A 21,238-nucleotide genomic window follows, 5' to 3' on the forward strand; every position below is an offset into this window, starting at 1 on the left:
ATTTTATTTAGCTCACAGCAATGCCAGAAACAGGCCTTCCTCTGCAGCCTCCCCAGCAGTGCCGCCAGCGGGTGCTCTCAGGGTGCCCCACGCACACCTCCAGAGCTGGGTGCCACACCAAAAGCACCAGCAGCTGATTTTCTTCAGAAAACACAGGCAGCAGAGATGGCCACGGCACGGAATTCCCTTTCTTCCCTTTTCATTGCATGGCAGCATGAGAGCACTCGCCTGGGAAGTCAGATTCAAGTTCAGCTCCCTGCTGAGCTAGAGGGGGTGCAAAGCCCACCGCACGGGCTGCCGAGGAGAGCCACGGCCAGGCAGGGTAACGATGGGGGTGGCACTTTCTTTATGCCCTCCTTCCGTGGGGCCACAGCACAAAACAGGATTCAAGGTTCAGTGTGCCAGACAGAGCTGGAGAGGGGACCCGGCTCCCTAGCCCAATGGCTAGTTGCAGACGTGGAAGGGTTTCAGATCCAGAGCTGTTAAAATATTTCATCTTATGCCCACGAAACGTAAAATACCTTGAAGCGAGATGGCGGAGCGGGACTCAGGCTCCTGGGAAGTGTCTTTTTTGCATTGGGCTATGATGCCGTATTCCCCCTGGAACAAGAAGAAAGGGCAGTGACTCAAGCTTTTCCTACGCAGGGCCCTGCGTCAAACAGGGTAAGGTAAGGAGCGCCCCTGTCCCAAACAGCCCGCCGGGCAGGGCAGTGAGTCAGCAGCCATGCAATTGTGCAACCTGGGGCTCCCCGCGGGCAGGGCAGAGCAGGAGGCAGAGGAGCCCCCAGGACCGGCACTAAGCGGCCACCCCCAGCACGCAGGCAGGCGAGCAGAAGGCAGAGGAACCGCGCCGCCCACCTCCGGCCCTGAGCAGGTGACAGCCCACCGCCCTGCCCTCTTCCCTGCAGGAGTCCCCTACAGGAGACAGCCCCAGGGAGGGAGCCCAAGGGGCCCGCAAACCCCCGCCCGGAGGGCAGCGACAGCAAGCGCGCATCTCCCTAGCAGTGCTGCGTTCCGGCTGGCCCTGGGCAATGCCGCAGAGGGGTCGGGATCCCGGGGCAGCAGCCACCACCTCCACCTGACGGCCTGGCCATGGGAAACAGGCTGGGTTCCATCCTGGGGAAGACAGTGCGGTTCCACCGCCAAGAAAAAGGAAGTATTTTTCACCAGTGTTATAATGGCCCACATCAGCACATTTATTTTTGGGTGCTTGGAGAAAAGGAGGGGGGATGAAGAGTGAGGAGGAAAAAAAACAAAAACCAAACCAGAGACTCAGAGTGCTAAGAGCAGACTTGAAATTCCACTCCTGTTGGCTTTATAGAGCTTAAAAAAAAAAAAAAAAAAAAAAAAATCAGAGTTTTAGAGGCAGTGTTTCATTGGTCAGGACACATATTGAGGGACACTATACTTTGTTTTGAGGTTACTTTCCTTGCAAAGGGCTAAGTTCTGCTATGGGGAAAGAACAGAGAGGTCTATATTAAAGAAAATTGGTTTTATTGTAAACAAAGTATAAAGTACAACATAAGAAATGTGCAAATCTTTAAAGTAGTCACAAAAAGCGTATCTAATACACTATTTTCAAACTGTTCACTTTCTGATATGTGTCCTCAACATAATAGGATAAAATAGAAATAGTGAAAGTTGATGCATTATTTATCACAAAAGCTACAGTTTAAATTCTAGGCCGGTGTCTTTACTGCCTCATTTTACTTTTCGAATCACAACTTTCTAATTTAATACAATACATAATATATCCGTTTCATTTTTAGTATAAACCGTCTTTCAAAGAACAACACCATCAAGAAGCCCAAGATTCTTGGTTTTCTTCCTTAAGCAACCCGAGTCGTTTACAGTTACAATGTTTCTCTTGAAAGTGCACTGTATCCGGTCATGAAAAAGGCAGTGGTACAGAACTGTGAGAAGGTATAAAGGAAACCATAAGCAACGCAAAAGCAGAAGCATCGTACGATGCCCAGGTACAACCAATCGTAATAATCACAAAGCTTGCCAAAGCAGCTGGGAAAATATTACAAAGCTAATGAGGATTCAGAAACCTCCCTACCCTCCAACTGCCCCCGTGGTGCCCCTTAACACCCGTTCCAAGCCCCCCTGGACAGCAGCATAAAGCTGGGGGTGTTAAACACCCCAAGCAGGAGGACAGCTCTAAAATCTCCAGGAGTCTGGCACCAAACCGTCGCTTATGACTGGGCCAGAGAATGGACAGGAGGAAAAGATTCCCACCAAGAAAAGGCGGCAGAAGTAGGAAAACCAATTTAGATTATCTTACGCAGGTGCGCTCTGGGCTTTCAAGCCCGCGCCCATACATTGCTGTCTTCTAGTCTGTGTTGTACTGAAGACTGACAACGGAAAGTTAAAATCGGAGTTGGTCTCAAGCGTCAGCAGCAAACCTTCAGTAACATGCGTGACTGGTCTAGAGTACGTATGAATAATTTGCAAAATTCAAAACCGGCACAGTGTGTGCTGCTCTGCTCTAGAACTTTCCCTTTCTCTCTCTCCTTACCAGTGCAAAAGACACCCGCTATTCCAGTCAGCCACCGGTTCTCCCAGCAACGTTTTTTGTGACTGAGCACAGACTGCCTTTGCCTCTCTGCTGCACTGCCATCAGCAGCCAGCGCAGGAGAACCACAGACCAGGAGCAAAAGCCTTTTTTTAGCTGGCATATCCCAGCGACAACAGTTAATTCCACCGTCTTCAGAGTAAGTCCTTTCACTGCGCGGTCGCAGACGTTGGTGGCACGGCAATATCGTTTAACTTGCTCACTTCCATTTGCCAGTTTGGTAACTTCTTAGCCGATAAGTGGCGACGCGCGTGCTTCGTTAAGTGGTCGCTCCTCATGAACCGCCGCTCACACATCGGGCAGGCGAACTTCTTCTCCCCAGTATGCGTTCTGCGATGGCGAGACAGTTCATCAGACCGTGCAAACCTTCTCTCACAGCCTTTCCAACTACAACTAAACGGCTTTTCTCCTAAAAGAAAAAAAACGACAAAGAGAAAAACCCCATGAGTGCTAACTGAGCAACAAACACTACTGCCTTGACTGGCAGGATTTGAGTTTTTTACTGAAAAGTTTCTATTATGACAGTTGAGCCAAAAATCTACATAAATGTTAATTTTATATATATATATATATATGAAACGTGAAAAATTGTTTATATACCAATATTTAAACATGCAGACTCACTATCCTCAAGGCTAAGCAGTACAAAGGGTTAACAATTCTCCGGAACCAAATAGTTTGAGATGCTCTTTACGTCTCAAGACAGCTGATTTTAACTCTCAGCTCCACATGAACTGCAGATTATGATGACTTAGCATGCCCAAAACTACCCTCTGAAATGCAACCCATAATAACATTTTATGTAACAGAGCTCTGGTAGGGCACTGTGAGCCTCTGTGAAAACATGCGTGACTTTTTGCTACTGCGATTAAGAGCTGAGGCGTGGAGAAGTTACCCTAAAATAACCAAGGTAGGAACAGTTTGGAGTGGATCCTCATATTCTTTCAAAAAAGAATCTCTAAGTTTCACCCACTTCTGACAAAGGCATTCTTGTGGGGAAGCCTAATAAGGTGTCTTTAACTCTGGAAAAGCATACTCTACACTGGGCAAGGCCTTGCTTCCACACTCGTAAGAAGCATCAGTGAGTGTCTTCTGACACGAAGCAAGTCCAGCACAAACAAACTGCTGAGTCAACTTCCCCTCCGGGAGATTTCCTGTCAGAGATCAGGCAGCATTATAATGAACGCTGGCAAAAAAAGTATTTTGTTGCTGCCCCACAATTTGTTCCATGAAAAAAACCCAGTAATTGCTAGAACCCTAACCAGTTGCATATATAGCGGCAATCTTCTACATTAATTTTTAACATCCATCAACAGTGACCAACCTGTGTGTGTTCTGACGTGAGCCTTCAAATGGGAGCTCTTGAAGTACGTTTTCCCACATCCTGGGTAGCTGCAAATGTGACTTCTTATTCTTGAAGAATCAACGGGAGGAGTGGTTTTTGCTGTAGAAGGTATGAAGCCGGGAGCAGGGGCAATGGGAGAAAGTCTCGTGCCGTTCGGACTAATAATGGGAGCCTTTGCGCTCTGCACAACTGGCTGGGGCACAACAAACATAACAGCACCTTTGGGAACTTGGGTGCCCATGAAGACCATGGGCTGACAGAGAGCCGGCTGCTGGCTCGGCGTGGTGTTGGGCACTACAGCCGTCACAACGTTGTTGTTTGTGGTCAGCGGGACCATCTGGCAAATCACTGGCACAGGGGGGGCTCCACTGCCTTGGGCAGGGCACGGCGGTGCCACCGCCGCCGACTGCTGTGCCGACCCAGGGACAGGCTGATGTCTGCTGACTGAGGGCTTTGTCAGGGGCACCGGACCGACAGCTGGTTCTATGGTTCTTCCTTCTGCCACCAGCAGTTCACTGCTCTCATCACCGGCTCTGCTCGGCGCCACGGAGGAACACACCGAACGTTCTACTTTGGCATTTTGTTTACTGTTTGTTTCCCTCGAAAGACCGTCCTGGTATTTCAGCACGCTGGCTGTTCTCACCGGGCAGGTTTTGCGATTACAAAGCTGGGCATCAGCCGTGTGGCGGATAACACTCGTCGCTTGAGCCTTCAGAGGCCCGGCTGCTGGAGGCCTCTCCGCCTCTCTCCGAGGTGTGGCCAGAGGAGGCTTGGCAGCCTCGGCCAGCGACTTGCCGAGCACTGCAGCAGGCGCCGGTGCCGACGGATGGACCACCTGCGACATCTCCAAGTCAGACGGGCTGTAGGGGGGGGTCAGGCACTGTGCAGGGACACAGACACAGTAAGGGGGGGTGTGTTACCAACACATCGCCACACTAATTATTAAAAACAAGCACGCACACATACAAATTCAAAAACTTACAAATGCTGGTATTGCATTAAAGTCCGCTGCTCCAGGAAGCAAAGTCTCGTCACTCTCTTCTGACATATCAGATGCTGGAGTTATAGGTCTCATTTCTGCATGTTTTTTGAAGTCTGATTTCCAGTTGCAACTCATAGAGATAAGGGCTTCTACAGCCTCGAAATCGCTTTTTTCAGGAGTATTGTTCCAGAAATACCTAGTATCTCTCTGTTTCTCAGTCATCATCTCCATTTCTTCCTCCTGTTTCAGCTAGAGGAAAAAAGCAAACTTTAAACCTGATGCTAAGTTTGAATATTTTGCAGCTACTTATAAGAAGGCATCATAAAAAACAAACAAAGCAACCTGTGCAAGCTAACTACGCTTGGTCATGTGGGGGTATGCCAGTATTTTCCTGCCCTCTTTCTTATTTATATAATATTTTTATGAAGTTGTTCATGGGGAAATCTGGCCATCTGGTAAAGATTATATATTTTCTTGAGACAAAAGAACTCCCCCCAAATCTTTAGCAACAGTTTAAGTTATTCCATACTGCAAATGTTGCGTCTGAACGCTTAACAAAAATCTTCACCCCCAAAAAAAGAAAACAAAACTTCCTCCCCCATCCCACCCTCCTTCCATTTTTGCTTTAAACTCAGCCCCGAGTATTGTGCTTATTTTGACACATGAGAAAGGACCATATTGGGACTGATGCACATTTTCTTCAAAAGGTATTAGCTACCAAAAATGTTCCAGAAAATACTCAAAAGGTCTCTCTCACACACGCGTACATGCAAGGAAAATAACCAACTTGGAGAAGTGAAATATATGTATGTATATTCACTATCTGACCGGTCACCACACGGAACCAACCCACGCAGAAAGCCTCCTAAGCTGTATGTGCCACCATTATCCCTAACACAGCTTTCAATTTCTGAGGGATGGTGTCCGCCGCTGCTGGCAAATTCCGCCTCCCCCCGCCCCCGCCCCCCCGATGAGATGGTGTGGGTGGAAGAGCCGCGTCGCCAGGCAGCTGGAGCCACGGGTAAGCTGCATCTGTTTAAGGAGACCTGGCCACCCCCTGGGCGGCAGACCGGCCCCGGCTGTCACGAACCGCCCCCGCAGCGGCGGGCTGAGGGGAGGGCGGCGGAGCGCGGGCGCAGGCGCGGGCCCCGCCCCCGGCCGTTGGGCGCGCGCCACCCTCACCTCAGCGCACCCCGCCGGCGCTCCCCGCCGCCCGCCCCCGCGCGCACCGCCCCCGCCCTCCCCTATTGGCTCCCCGCGCCGCGCCGCGCCGGCGCCCATTGGCCGGCGCCGATCGAGGCGCGGCGCGGGGCGGGGGCATGTGAACAAAGCGTGATCAGCGCCTGCTCGGCGGCGCGGGCACTGCCGCGCGCCGACCTTTCACCCAGTTCCCCGCGCGGCCGCCCCCGCCCTCAGCAGGCGGCAGCCGGCAGGAAGGGAGGCCGCCACAGCCGCCGCGGGCAGGGCCGGGCCGCGCCCCGCCTCCTCGGGGCCCCGCGGGGCGGGGGAAGGCCCGGCCGGGGGAGCCGCGCCGCCTCGCCTCGCCGCACAGCGGGCGGGGGCCGGGCGAGGGTCAGCGCCGCCACACCCGGCGCCTCCCGCCGCGGGGGAAGGGAAGGGAAGCGAAGCGGCGTCCCCGCGGGGAGCGAGCCTACGGCTCGGCTCCGCCGGCGGGGGCGGCTGCGGCTGGCTCTTCCCCGCAGAGCCGGCCCGCTTCCCGGCCCCCGCGCCGCCCACCTCCTCCTGGCGGCGGGCCGCGCCGCCCCCGCCTGACCCCGCCGCGCCGGCATCCCTCCGGCTTCCTCCTCCCCCCGCCGCCGCCTGGCACATGCAGCCGCGGAGCCTGCCGCCCGCGCCGCTCCCCCGCTCTAGGCGCGCCCGGGCACGCCCGCACACAGGCTGCACGTCGCCGGCCCGGTGGTGCCAACAGGTTCCCGGCAGCTCCTCTCTCCTTCCGTCCCCGCCGCGGCTTTCCCCGCCCGCCCACCCCGCAGACTCTCCCCCGCTCCTTCCCCTCGCCCCGCAGGCCGCCCAGCAGCCCCGATCCCCCCGCCGCGGCTCACCCCCTCCAGCCGCCGCCTCAGTCCGACCTCCCGCCCGTGCCGCTGCCCGCGGTCCCTCTTCTCGCCCGGAGCGTCGGCCGCCCCCCCGCGTCCCCTCGGGATCCCCCCGCCACGCCACCCCTGGGGACTCCCTCCCCACCCGGGGACGCCCCGTCCCCCACCGCCCCACGCACGGCCGGGGCCGCCCTGCTTCCCTTGCCCCCCTCGCGGGGTCCGCAGGCCCGCGCTCGGCCCGCTGGGCGGGGCCAGTCACTCACCGCCGGCCGGTGGCGGGGAGCCGAGGCTGACCGGAGCCCGCGCCGCCGCCGCTCTCCGCCCGCTGCCGTTATTTTCCTCTTTTTGTTCGCCGCTCCCCATTCAGGTGGCGGCTCCCCCGGCCCCGCGCGCGGGGGGGGAGGCGGGGCTCCCGGCCGCCCGCCGCCAATCGCCGGCAAAGGTGTGTGAGGCGGCAACCAATGGGCGCCCGGCGCCCGCGCGTGATCGGCGGCTGCCCCGCGGCGTGGCCAGTGTGTCAGCGCGGCGTGTGCGCGGCCCACGCCGAGTCCCCGCCGCCGGCTGAGTCAGTGCCGCCCCTCCCCCCGCCTCCGGTGGGAGCGGCGGGGGCGGCCCGGCGCTTCCTCGCGCATGAGGTCACGCGGCTGCGGGGGGGGGGGGGAGCAGCCTCCCGGGCGCGGCCCCCGCCCATCCGCCGGGCTGAGGTGAAGCGGGGCCGCGGGCGCGGGGGGAGGAGGGCGGCCAGGTCGCTCCGGCCGCCTTGGGCCTTCCTGCCCCCCCGCCGGAGGAAACACCGTGGCTGTGGCGCCTGGGAGCCCTCGGCAGCGTCCTGGCGGCACCCCCGGGCCCACGCCGGGGGGAGGCCCAGGCAGCCGCGGCTGCGCTGGGGGGGGAGGGGGGGTTGCTGCCACGCGTCGGGATCGCCCGCGGTTTGCAGGCCGCAGCCGCCCGGTGCGTCCCATGAAGGCCGGGCACGGCCCCGGCCCGCTCCCGAGCGCGGCCGGGGCTCCGAGGGAAAGCCCAGCCCCGCGGGGCCGGCGGGCACGTCGGCTTGGCGGGCCGGAGAGCGTCGCAGCTTGGCGGCGTCCAGCTGTAAACCAGCTAACCTGAGCAAGCGGCGCTGCCCGTAGCCCCGTGGGCTCCCTCGCCTTGCTTCCCGGCAGCTGCCGTCCAGCTAGCCTGGGTAACAGCTGCCAATTAGCTGGGTCACAGCTAATTACGTTACACTGCAGTCTGCGGCACTCCAGAAGGGCAAGCGCTGTTTGATACTTTCTGCTCGATGCAGGGTTTAAGGCGGATTCTTTTTCCTGTCAGAAAGTTTTAATACAAGCAGAAAAGGTGGCTGTGTGTGTCCGCACCCGAGAAGCGGGATCCCTAGCCAGGCTGCAGCTGTTGAGTGCTGCTTGTGCCAGAGTGCTGCTCTGCTCTAGAAGTACAGTTGATGCTTCGTTATGGTTCGGTTCCATTTCTCCTATTTATTCAGCTTCACTTCAGAGATCTCCCCAACTCCTCCTAGGCAGTCCAGCCTCGTTCACTCAGAGCATTTTTCTACTTTTTTTTTTCTTCTTCTAAGATATGTCTTCCTGTCTTTCCCCTTTTCAATGGTGTCATGGTCCAGTATTCTTTTCCTTCTGCTTAATTCTTCTTCCCCTTGTCTGCCGACCCCAATTGACAGAAGGGGTCTGACAGCAGGTTATGTCCTCCTGTAACCTGCCTGGAAACCTCCCAGAATGTTTAATTATGTCTGAAACTGAAAAAAATGCTGCAAGAATAGCAAACGAGCAGTTTCTTCAGCCTGAAGGAAGAATGAGGATATAACAACTGCAAAACACAAGCACAGAGTAAAATATAATTTAAAACAATTCTTAATTAGTTCAAAGACTTGTGTACTGACAGAAGAGTGGTAACGTTATTCTCAGGAAGATGCTTTTTTCTGGTATTGCTTTAATTCTAGCGTTGCTGCTGATACATTACAGCTGGAATTTCTGTTCCTCTGCTTCACACTGGTACCCTGTACGCGTCTGGTGGGGTGTGGTCTCCTGCTGTGCCCCCTGCACCAGGCTGCCAGTGGTGGGATCCCTCTCTCCTCACTCCTACAGCTTCCGCAATAGTCTTATCTGAGCAAACGTGCCGCTTGACAGAGGGAAATCTGCATCTCCCATCTTGTTTCAACTACGTAACTTGAGTACCTGCCTGCCTTTTGGCCAGGGTTTATAAGATCCCTGCTACACCTGCAGGAAAACTGGTTTGACTGCCTTATCTAAGAGGGAATTCCCAAAAGAGGATTCACTTCAGGATGATCCAAATCCTTTTCACTAGTAGTAGCAAACAGTTGTTTACAAATCACTCCATTAGATCCCACATCTCTATGTGTCTTAACAGGAGAAAGTGTGTTTCCCACTGAAATCGACAAGAAAAAATGATGAAAGGGTTGCTTGACTCCCGGAACATGCTCTCCTTTGCCAAAAAGTGTGACCGTCACGTGAGGCACGGCTGGGGAAAGACTTCTTGGCTCGTAAGTGCATCTGCCTGCATCCGCTCTGGCTGAAATAAAGGTTGTGGGACTAATACACAGTAGTTCTTGGTGAAATTATGTGTTTTCTGTTATGGCAGGTTCTGTTACGGTTTTTTGTGATTACAGTTGTGTTTATTTAAAACATTTTGAAATATCTTTGGAAGCATATTATTGCCCCTAAAACTAAATCTGTAAAAGTTGTACCAGCATTACAGTTTAACCCTACGTGATAACTTCACTCACAAAACTAAGAACTTCTACCTGCACCTCAGCAGCAAATTAGGCAGATCTTTGTCACTTCTTTCACCCTTAAATATATGTAGTGCATATACACAAAAGTTTTGCAGATATAGTGAGAACTTCAGTGTTAAAAATCCAGTTGCCAACATGAACTAAAGGTCTGCAACATGAAATACTGTTACCATTTTTAGTTTGCTTGCTATGGCAAGATGTTGGAGGTATGTGCTGGACTGCTCGTGGAAGTTAAGGTGATTCTGCAATAATTTTCTAGAAGAAGTAAGCTGCTCTTTGGAGAAAACATATTTTTGTATAAAATAGAAAGATGAAGAAATTAGTACAGCGATGTTTGAGCTGGATCACATGCCTTTTAGATTTGTCGTAAGGGTAGCTTTCAGGGGACACTGAGCAAGGTTGTTGTAAATGCTTTGGCATTTTGGCTGTATCTCTCTCAGTTTATGCAACACGAAGTAGGATGCGACCCAAGGCTGACAGGTACTTCTGGACTCCACTATAGTATAACTATGAGAAAATAACAAAGGGCTGACTTGCAATATCAGCTCCTGCTTCAGGTGGCCTGTTCTGTTTTGTTCTTTTCCTGCTCTTACTTTTCTCTCCTCCTGTCCTTTCTTTACCCCCTTGTCCATACTCGCTTTGGCTTCCCGCTAAGACCGCTTGGCTCTTTGCCTTTGTTGCTGTGGGTCCTTGCAGGACCGCCCTTGCTGCTTGCAGCACCCCTTCCAGCGGTGATTCTCCACTAGCCCTCACAGCTCACCTTTCCCAGTTGCTGATCTCGTGCTCTTAGCACACACCCTGCTGCTTAATACTTCTTAATGCACCTTCCTTCCTGTGACATCCAGGCTGCTTTCGCTCCGTGAAAGCCATTTCCCAGTGCACCTGCCAGAGCCTGCTCCACACCACCTACAGCCAATCTTACCCTGCCACCTCCTCGGTCATTTCTGGATCCTCCCTATCCATTCTTCCCCTGCCGACACTGCCAGCCACTCCATCCCAGGGTACTCCCCAACTGCCATCCTTCTTTGCTTCATTTAACCAGCTCGTTTCAACTTCAATTTCCAGAGCAACCCTCTGCAGCTGCTCTTCTCATCAGTCTGCTCTTCTGGTCACCCGGGAAGCCTTCTGCTCATTCTCCCTTCTCCTGTGTTAGCGTTTCCTCTCACCCCTGGGGTTTGTTCCCATCATGTCAGTGCTTGTCTTCTGCTGCCACCACTCAGGTGCCCCAGGACCTTCTGCCCCACAAGTTCCGCGTTATATGCTGGCCAGCTGCGGTCAAAGTGCACAGAATGGCTGGGGCTGCACTGGTAGGTCAAAATCCTGTTACACTTTCCCTCTTCAGGGTCTTTAGGCCAGATCTTTGGATGAGGTCTGGATGCTGACTGTGATATTTGGCAGGGAGTATGGCCTCTGTAAGAGACTGTCTGGTGGCCTGGGGGTGATAGGGAGGCAGCCGGAGTGAGGGACTTTGTGTGAGAGGGCGGAGAGGGGCTTCGCTGTGCCTGTCTTCCACAGGCAGGCTTGACTGTCATCTCAGTGGTGTGTCCTGTAGCAGCATTGCTAGCAGCTGGCCTTGGGTTGGGAAAGAGCAGCCCTCAGAAGTGGGGAGACTTAACTGCTCCTTGGCTCCCATACCCCACAGGAGCTTCGTGTCCTTCCACAGACCTCCAGTCCCTTCTGAGTGCACAGCCAGGAGCCCTGCATGTGCATTGAACTGCTGTACCCTCCTTCCTATTCTCCCCCTGCACAGTCGCAGCCCGCCCTGTGCTCTGCCTGTGAACTGCAGGGCAGAACTGTCAAAACCACCTCTCCCAAAAATAATCTCTGCTTCAGAGGCTGGAAAATGTGACAGCTCATTTTCATATGCAGAGCGATGCCGTGGGTGTCTGAAAGCAGCTGAGGCTGAGGGGGTGGCCAGGGAAAGGCAGCTCTGAAATGGCAGGAAAGCGGCAGCCGGGGAACACGAGAGGAAGGACGGAAGGAAGGGAGCAAACCGAGAATGGGGAGGGGGAGGAAGGAGGGCCGGAGGCAGCAGACGGAGTTCAGGGCAAGAGAGGGTTGTACAGTGTGGGGCTATTCTCTTTTCCCTGGCACGCCTACTACTGCTCGTGTTCATTTATTAATTGGAAAAGTGTCTCTGCTGCTACAGAGAGCAGTTGCAGAGCTTTATATATCAGATAACTGGGGAGGTGGAGCATATAATCAGCAACAAGGCAGCTTGTCTCCTTTTTTGTCTCCTCTAAGTTCTTTTCCCTTCTTCTTCATACCCCATTTCCTCACACATCCCAACCTTAGGAAAAACCTGCTTTGTCCTTATTCTGCAATCATTTATTAGAATACCAGGTGAAAACCAGAACTTCCTTGTCATTAAGACTTCAGTTTATGGGTTTTAGTTTGCTTTACCAGATTGCCAGACAGAGCAAGTCCTGTTTGGCTGGCAGCACCATGTTCCTCCCCAGCCCTACGTGACACTAATCCCAGTTTCTGCGTACGTGCATTTTACACAGTATTGCTCATGGCCCTTTTTCTCTGGAGCATTTGTGGCTGTTCCTGAGTCACCGCAGTTCCAGTCCTGCCGTGCCTGCTCAGCACCGTTCAATGGAAGGCTTCAGAGGCTGTTAGCAGCACTGATGTTTGCACTGCTGCCATAGGAGACAGCCTGACGAGGGGAAAAAAAACCTCAAACACCCCTAATGAAGCCTAGGACAGGTAAGAGAAACTTCTTTTTCGCAAGTGAGCAGTTTTCAGTGAAACTGATTTTCTCTGGCAATCACTGGAAGCAGCTAAAGGATCACTGTCAATTCACATGTATTTGTATTTTCTGTTCAGTTTCCCAGAGAAGCTGGGATGTGGTTTTATGCCACCCAGGAGAAAATGGACATGTCTGGGTTTTTCATTGAGAAGATGTTTAGGATTTTGACTTTTAAGCACTTGTGGGTTATTTATGTATGCCTATTACACTATATCTTAAGTTTAAATTTCCCAGAAAACCACTTATCCAGCCTAGAGGTCATATTCTTCTGATGTGGGAAGCTAAATTGTCATGGGATCAGGAAGATAAATTAGGGAAGAGAATTGGCAACAGGGCTGGTAAATCACTGGCCAGCTGTGTAACTGCAGCCTGTCCAGCCGTCTAGGGACTGAGGCTGTCAGGCGAGACTCCATTCTCCTGAATTTCACCCTGCTCTTAAGAAATGCAGCTCTGTTATCTGTAGCTTATCTTGACTTTGGCATGCGGAATTAAGAAGGTGTTTTAAGTTGCTCCTTTATCCTAAACTCTTGGCTTCTACATACCAATAAGCAAGAGTCATTTTCCGCTTCCTTGTGATGGGACACCAAGAGGTATTTTTAACCTCTGATGTTAGATGTATACCTGTTTCACAGAAAACTGTGGGATAGATGGTTATTTTAGAGCAGAAAGAACCTAGGTGAGTAAATGATTGCTTCAGTATCCACTAAAGATTGTGAGAGGTTTTATATTCAATTCCTTCAGTGCAGGATCAGGCTGTAAGCCAACCAGAACTTTCCTCAGGTCCTGTGGCTGTCACAAGAACTGTGTTTCTTCTCAGGACACTGGACAGGACGATGGTACCGGCTACAGTCCTGCTTCCCATCTGTCTTTTTGGTAGGGCAGCCAGAACGGGGGTCTGGTCAGCTCAAAGCAGCCAAGTTGCATACTCGCTGCATGTCTTGGTCCAAAAAATCCTGGGAATTCTCTATAGGGGAAATCAGGAGTTAATATTGGAATGATTTGTTGATTCTTTCCATGTAGATCATGCTTCCTATTTCACTTCACATGGTGTGACCATGTGTTTATTTTTGTTTAGTATCTTGTGTGGTCTTTCTTCACTTGTGCAATGCTGGTGGTTTTGTTGATACCTCCAATAAAGGGCAACGTTATTGGGTCCTATGCATGATGTGGAGATATGCCATTTCACAAGAACATGGATACCTTTGGAGGGCTGTGGAAGAGTATGGCAAAGTGGCATTGTTTATTTGCAGGCAGAGCTTGGAAAATATCAGAAAACAGAGCTGAGAACCTTTTCTGCTTGCGAGAATGACATACGGGACTGTGCGTTCCACCACTTTGAATGGTGTATTTATTATATTCAGAGCTTTCCCAGTGTCATGATTTTAATATAAAACCTAACTGATCAATTTGAATTTCTGCTAACAAAATCAGATACTTAGAAGCTGAACTGTCAGCCAGTAAGATGAGAAGGAGACAGCCTCTATGCATCGTGGAATGAGCTTGTGTAGTTAACAAAGCCACCTGTGGGTGCTATGATCAGACAAATGTTTTTCCCGATGGAAGCATTAGAAATACGTTTGTGTGCTTTTTCATGCCAAAACAGAATTTACTTGTTACACAGTGACTTAATGTCTGCTGCATTTCAAGAGTTCCTCTGATGGGCTAAATCCTGGAGGTATGAAGGAGGTGAGATGGTGCTGTGGCCAGGGCATCTCATGTGACATATCAATACAGCATAGAAGTCAGCAGGGACAGCTTTGCCTTTCTCCTAACACAGGTAACAGCATTTCTACACCTCCCATTATAGGTGTTTTGATAGAATTCATGTGAACGAAGGTCCTTCTTTTCTTTAAACCTATCTACCTTTAATAATTTTTGAACTATTGACTAGTTTCAGCCCCATATGACAGATGAGGTAGAGATGTTAATAGCTCCTGCAGTGTTAATTTGTTGATGCTAATACTTGATCCCACCCCCACTGCATACCTGTTAGTTTATATTCAAGCAAGCAAATAGTCTCTGGATAGGAAAATGCAGGTGCAAAAATGCAGGTAGCATGTCCTGCATACAATACAGACTAAACTGCATCCAGTTTGGCTCCCTGCACCCAGTACACTCCTCCCGTACGTGTCGGCAGGCCTTGAGCTCTCCCATATCCCGCTGCTGTCTCTTGCCAAATGCCTGGCTCACATACCACGCCCTTGGCATCATGGTACAAAACACACCACTGGCATGCTGTTAAGCAATCTATTTGCTATTAGTAATTGATTTCATTTTTTTTCTCTTAAGATGTCACAGGAACTAAGAGCAGAGGGCACACTTGAGGGACCTGTGGAGATCAAGGCTTTGTGTTTCATTTAAAGAGACGTCATAGGAGTCACAGCTTTGCTGCTCAGATAGTCTCTTGGCAGCAATATAAGGACTGAGCAATACTACTTTAAATTTTTAAAACAAGAGCCTATGTGAAAGCCAGCTTTGGTGCTGCTCAGTGCAAGTGTCTCCACTGTGATCTCGGGTCTATGCGAGGGGCTGCAGAGGAGATCCCTGTTTACACTCCAAATGCGCAATGTGCAGAGATGGTGTTGGCTTTGTCAGAGACCCCAGGGAGGGAACCCTCGTCAGTGGGGTTGCCCTCATGACCAGAAAAACTTGCCCAAAGATTTTCATCAGGTGTGCCAAAACCCTGGACTTTGCAGATCCCTGTGGAGCGGTTTAGCTGGAGATGGTGCAGGTTCTGCAACATGCGACCTGTCCCAACCACCTGCACGGCAGCAGGGTGCTGGCATCTCTCCGCTCTCTGAATTCTCCTCTGTGTGGCTCACTTTGCTCTTGCAGCTCAATTCTGGGGACATGCACCTCATTCCTGCAGCTCCCCATGGGAGACACGCGCTTTGGCCTTGCAGCTCGCTGTTGGAGAGTCACCTCTGTCCCGCAGCTCGTCCTTGGAGACACGCTGCACCTTGGTCCCACAGATGTTCACTCTGCAGGAGCCACAGTAACAAGGAGAGGCACTGTGTGCGCCCTGTTTGAGATGACATGCAGAGTGGCACCCTGACCTCATAGAAGCTCTTCTAGAAGAAGAGGGCACTGGCTTATCCACAGTAGACAGAGCATGCTTTATCAATAGGATCTGGTGGTGCAGACTGAGCCCGTGTAGCTGGTTATTGTACCCACAACTCTGTGGTGATAGCCAGCCTCCAAAGGGTGGTGGCGATTCTCCCGTCTGTTGAGATGAGGACCCAGTGAGTGATGTGCCGGCATTAAAGGGCTGGCAGGCAGCCTTGTGAAGACCTCATCAATCTGAACCTGCCTGTCACTGCTGTCTCCCTGGTCCAAAGTCCCTTCTCCATGAGGGGAAGAAGGGATGGTGGATGAGGTCAATGCCTGGAAGGGTGTAGATGTGTAGGCACATGTCTGTTGCAAAACGGCCACGGAGGGCTGTAGAGCATGGCCTGTACTAGTGAGTGCGCTGCCACGGGAGGCCGAGGAGGCCTGGGGAGATGGGATGTGTGCTGGCATGCTCCCCCTCATCTCTTCCGTGGGTGCAAATCATCTGCTCCAGAGGACCTTTGTGAGCAGCTGGGAAGCGAGCCAGTTTGCACTGTTTGACCCTGGGCCCAAGGTTGTTCTCGGGTTCAAATAGCAAAGTGAATACAAATGTACCCAGAGTCACTATGGGTGGAGTTCATCTCAGATTAGGTGCTTATAACACAAGCATCTGGTTTTATAGCTCTTTTTATAGTCTGCAGAGTGCTAGTAAGTATAAACCACAGGGTTCAGGCATGTTTCATTTTTCCCTGATGTGGGATGAATTGCACTCTGAGCTCTGTTGCCTCCATCTCCTGTGCTGATAATGGGAGCCTGGGCAGCTACCATAGATGGGTGAATCTACAAAGCAGGTGGAGTGAGGCGAGGTGGATCCCACCATGAGTGCCTACAAGGCCAACGAGAACCATCAGCTGGGCAGAGGAGAGTTTGGCAGAGGGACGGACTGAGCGAGCTCGGGCCTGCCTATTTGCTGGCTGCTTGGCATGCAGGTGTTCACGTGCGTGGCTACAACTTGGACACAGCACAGACTGCCCTTTGCTGCCAAGAGACTGGGGTAAAAACTGTGGGGAGAGAGGAGATACTGTGATGGGAACTCAAATTTAGAAGAAGTTGAGGAAGCCTGAGGATCTTGCAAGGGCATGAAGGAAGCGGAGAAGAAGGGATGTAGCTTCTGAGCTATTGAGATGGGGCATGAAGAGGACAGTTTCAGACCCTGTAGGGAACCAGGCTGCTGCCCCAGGGAACAGCTTGGTTGCCTCTGTCCTGTGTCAGAAGCTTCTCTTTTCCCCCATTCCCCCTCGATGGGGTATGCAGCATGGCAGCTGACTGTCACCATCTCTCGGAGATTTGCTCTGCTGAGGGGCAGTGGCTCTGTTCTGCTGGGTTTTTAGAAATGTACTTGTCCACCATTAATCTCTTCTTAGGCCCCTGGGTCTGCCTCTTTGGCTGTAGCCGTAAGACTGGGGTCCAAGGCTTTGCGATTCCTGCGGTTTCAGAGCTGATTCAGAAGCATAGCTTGTATTTAAAAATAATTTTAAAAAGTCAGGAGAAGGCTTGCGTATAACTAGCTTCGTTTTCCCAGGAGAGAGTTGACAGTCATTTCTCACTGCTTCCAGAAATGTTTGGTTTTGTGAAATGTTTTTTTCTTTCACTTTCAACATTTTTCTAGTATTTTCCTGTTCCTAAGTTAAATTGAGGTGGGTTTTGCAGGTAAGCTCTACTTCTACACCAAGAGGAATGGCTGAAGCTTGACTAACACATTCATTTTCAGCATGAACTTCCATGAAGCCTTTTCATGAGCGCTGTTGAAAAGTAACTGTCTGGTTTGCAGTAGTGGCAGGACAAAATGATTCTTGCAAAATACTATTTCATCTCCCTTTGTTTAGGGACTGAAAATGCAGATACTGGGCAGAAGGAAAGAAGGTGTGATTCTGCAGTTGTTGATCCCAGTGCAGTGAACTGTTTTGAGCAAGGACTGAAAGACGGAATGTGAAAGAGAGATCTCTACCAGAAGAAAGCTTGCATCCAGTTGTTGGTTTCAAGCTGAAGACCATCTTCATTTATTTGATGGCACCAGCTGTAAAAGAAACATTGATGTTGTAACATTTGTGTGTGTACATGTGTTTGTTTTGCAGCTGGAACAGTTTTAACTATCAGAAAACAGCTACATCCTGCTCTGTGCGGCCAGGATCATGCGCTTACCAGGAACCGTCTTCAGAGCCCTTCCAAAAAAGGACATTTCCTTTGGGTGGAAGAGAAAGCAGTGAGTGAGGGTCAGGGGGTTCTTGTGCCCACAAAAGGCTTTGTCAGATAAGGTGGGTCACATTTTCCACACTTTTATTCTGCTTGTGTATTCAGCCTTCTGCTGCATGAACCTGGATGCACAGGCAGTGGATGCCATCCTCATGGGTCCTGTTCACAATCAGTGAGCGCTGGCTGGGACCAGTGCTGGAACATGAGTACAGACAAAAGGAGGAAGGTGGAAGCAAGCCCTTTGGCTACGTTTGTCCTCAGGAAGCTTTGACGTTAACCTCAAATCCAGGTCAGCCTCATGAGACCGTGTGCGTTATGAGCTGTAATGTATAGTTCTCTGGAGCCTGTAACATCCGTAACAATTCTCCAGAAAGCTTTGCCTGCTCCTCGGTCAGGCAAAGGACTTCAGGTTCCCAGGAATTCTTGCTTCTGGAGAAGTCCTGAGAACTTCTAAAGCTGGGGTGACACCCTCTTCTCCTCCACCCCAGTATTTTCTGCCCTGTGTGAGCTGCGTTGTCACATATCATCAGTCTGTCACAGTTTGGATCTGTTTCCTTACGTGCAGTGAATTAAAGGCTCAGATTTCATGTAAGAGCAACTAGAGGTGTTGTGAATGCTTGCAGTCATAGTGAAATCAGTGACACACCATCCTGGTCAGCATACCTATGGAAGGCAAAGCTGAGACGCTAATGTACATATATGTAAAATAAGACTGTGTCTGGAAAGCATCTGTTAAACTAAAGAACACTGCGTAGCAACCCATGCTGAAGAAAGCTTTATGGATTCGAATTAGGATGACACAGATGATACAGCAAAGCCACGTTTTTTAGGAGCAGACCTATGTGTGGTCCTACATGCACAGACCCCTCTCCCTCTGCGGGATGACTATTAATAGCACGGGGTCTGGCCAGCCCACGCTCGAATGGTGTGTGGGTCTGTTTGGTTACTGCAGGACTATTTGGCAACTCTGGGTGAATGCCCTTGAATAATCCTGCTGGCACTGGGTGTTGGAGCGCTCAAGGCTTTAGAAACTTTTGGGTCAAATTTACTCTTGTTAAATAAACAATGAGCATTGATTGGATCACGTGACAGACCAACCAAGCACTCTTTCAAATACCGCAACTTATTGGAGTTAATTTTTATGTATGTATATACTCAGAATCCCTTGAAATAGTTGCTTTGGTGAAAGAAATATTAAGTCTTTTACTCATGCAACTCTATATACTTTTATACGCATGGCCCTGTGCATCCGGGTAGAAGGATTTTCGAGGCTGCTTAAGGGATTTGGATGCTCACTTTGTTTAGTTTAGTTGGAGACTTGAATCCCTTAGGCAGATTTGAAAATCTCAGCCGTAATTATTTGCTTATTTTAGTACATCAAGGCAAGACCTTTTCCCTGTTAAAATCATTTCTAAGTACTCCTATCTTTATAAAATAAAAATAAAAATGTGTTTAAGTGGAATTTCAAGAAGCATTTGTTTCTCTAGACGTATCCATTTATCTTACTCATTTGCTGTTTTGTTTACTGAGGAAGTTCTTAAGTCACAGTCTGTCTATATTTCATACTGAGTAGACTAGCAAGCAGCTTGTCAGAAATAAACACAGATTTACAAAGGCCTTTTATTATGATTATTTATACAGCTTAAATGTCCTGGAAAGGTTTTCTCATCTTAAATCTCTCCGCAGTACAATTACGTATCTGGCCTCAAATATATGTCAGGAAAACACCATATGGCCCTGCCAAACGCAATACCCGCACACACACACAAAGGTATTGGTTTGCAGCGGAGGGGGAAAAGCGAGGAGTGAAATATGTAAACAGAGTTTAGTGGGTGAAAGGCTGCAGGGGCCGCGTGTGCTCTGTTTACGTGGGTCCCGAGCGGGAAGCGCTCATGTTGCACAGGCCGTCTTGTTCGGGCAGGAAGAGAAAAGCACAGCCTGTCTCGGTGTTGCTTCCCAAGGCGGCTTGTTAGCTAATCCCCGTGTCTGGCGAGGTGCTGCTTGAAGCTCGGAGGAGCTGCAGCTGCAGGGCGAACCGTCCCGGTGCCCTCCCGGCTGCTCCGCTGCAAGTAAACCGTCAGCCCCCACCTCGGGGGAGGCCGGTGCAAGCAAGGGGCTTCTCTTCACGTCTTCTCCCCGGCTGACTCCCACGTGGAAGCAGCTGTGGTCAGGTGGACGCCAGCCTCCTTGCCCTGTTAGCCAGGCTACGCAGCGCGGTCTCGGGCTGCGCAGGGTCGGGGTTGCCTTTCTGAGCTGCCTGGGTGGTGGAGGAGGTGAGCTGACGGACTACGGTTATGCTGGAGCAAGCCCAAGTGTGGGGGAAACAAACCCATCCCCAGACCTGACCTGGATCTTGTTGCCCCTCTTTTAATATCGGGTTTGACTTCTGGTTTAGGGTGACGTTTTCCTGTTTTAGTCCCTCCAAGGAGGGGGTTTCCTTGGGAGTTACACACTGAAATAAACAGAACTGTGGAATTTGCTTTTACTCAGAGTGAGCGGGGGACTGGCTCTGCTTTAGGCACACATGAAGGAAGATGCGAATGGAAGGGTTTAGACAGGTTTTTAAACATTACTTTGCCTTCCCTGTGAGTATTGAAATGCCATGGACCTTAGATTTTGTTTTGCTTGCAAGTGGTGGAAATGGTGCAGGTGTTTTGTTAAAGAAAATGCTCACAGACTACTGTCCCCAGCAGTTTATCAAAGGTTTTTTTCCCACCCCCATTTCCTCTCTGGCTTCAAGAACAAGAGCCAACAAGTCAGACTCCGAGCCCTGGAAGGACTGCACACCCCGCAGCTGCCCCTGCGACGGGAAGAGCTGAGCACTCCCGCGGAGTGCCAGCCACCTGCCCGGAACACCAGCACCTTCTCCTACACTCATATCCTATAGCCTTTTTTTTTAAATTGCGGCCTAGGGTGTGGCCCCGATCACGCTCAAGAGAGGAGCCTGTGGCTGTCCCAGACGTCTGTGGTACCTGCTGTGGGCGTAAGCCCCTCTGCAGGACTTGCTCCGCCAGGCTGAGGACACGCTCCCAAACACGCTCTGGCTCGACTTTGGTTGAACAGGAATGGCCACAGAGCAGGCTGGAGGCGTCAGCCCCGACCCAGGGCTGGCCCTGCTCCTCAGTGCCCGCCGCGAGAGCACCCCGCGTTCTGCCGGGGCGACGGGGAGCGTCCGGCCGCTCCTCTCCGCTCCGGGTGGGAGAAGCCTCTGCTGAGGGCTGAAAGCACCGGCAGCAGACGCAGGGCGTGACAGCTCGGTGGCCGCGTCCACTGTCCTTCAGGAGCGCCTGCAGACACGGTTACTCATCCACAACTCGTGCCAGCTCCGGAGAGGCCTGAGGGAGACGGGCAAACCACCACGTCACCCTCCTCCTTTGCTGTTTCTCCGCGGGCACAGGACAGCCTGTGAACCATGGCAAAAGGGCCTTTCGGAAATCTATTGCGAAACCCCATGAT

General features: G+C 51.5%; 1 protein-coding gene and 1 long non-coding RNA gene across 6 annotated transcripts; one reads left to right on the plus strand and one right to left on the minus strand.

Annotated features, from left to right (window-relative positions):
• Positions 1-1,475: 1,475 nt before the first annotated feature.
• Positions 1,476-7,358, minus strand: KLF10 (KLF transcription factor 10). The gene is made up of 4 exons (XM_075495073.1): positions 7,226-7,358; positions 4,906-5,154; positions 3,903-4,803; positions 1,476-2,987 (listed from the first exon to the last, which is right to left on the minus strand). Exons 2-4 carry the CDS (start codon positions 5,134-5,136, stop codon positions 2,728-2,730), a joined length of 1,392 nt encoding a protein of 463 aa, XP_075351188.1. The 5' UTR covers positions 5,137-5,154; positions 7,226-7,358; the 3' UTR covers positions 1,476-2,727.
• LOC142406323 (uncharacterized) lies at positions 7,277-19,428 on the plus strand. 5 transcript variants are annotated; one of them, XR_012774544.1, is made up of 3 exons: positions 7,277-7,404; positions 9,345-9,477; positions 17,416-19,428. It is a non-coding gene; the product is annotated as an uncharacterized LOC142406323 (long non-coding RNA). The 5 variants fall into 5 exon arrangements; XR_012774542.1 differs by lacking the exon at positions 7,277-7,404 and adding an exon at positions 7,495-7,666; XR_012774543.1 differs by lacking the exon at positions 7,277-7,404 and adding an exon at positions 9,909-12,438 and having other exon boundaries at positions 7,855-9,477.
• Positions 19,429-21,238: the final 1,810 nt, after the last annotated feature.

The sequence above is a fragment of the Mycteria americana genome, chromosome 2 (genome assembly GCF_035582795.1).
Source record: "Mycteria americana isolate JAX WOST 10 ecotype Jacksonville Zoo and Gardens chromosome 2, USCA_MyAme_1.0, whole genome shotgun sequence".
Classification (NCBI taxonomy): Eukaryota; Metazoa; Chordata; class Aves; order Ciconiiformes; family Ciconiidae; genus Mycteria; species Mycteria americana.

Coding starts and splice junctions, on each gene's coding strand:
- KLF10 (XM_075495073.1), bottom strand. CDS start 5,136: ATGGAGATGATGACTGAGAAACAGAGAGATACTAGGTATTTCTGGAAC. Junction 4,804..4,905: donor TTAATGCAATACCAGCATTT/GTAAGTTTTTGA, acceptor GTCCCTGCACAG/TGCCTGACCCCCCCCTACAG. Junction 2,988..3,902: donor TCACGTCAGAACACACACAG/GTTGGTCACTGT, acceptor TTTTTCTTTTAG/GAGAAAAGCCGTTTAGTTGT.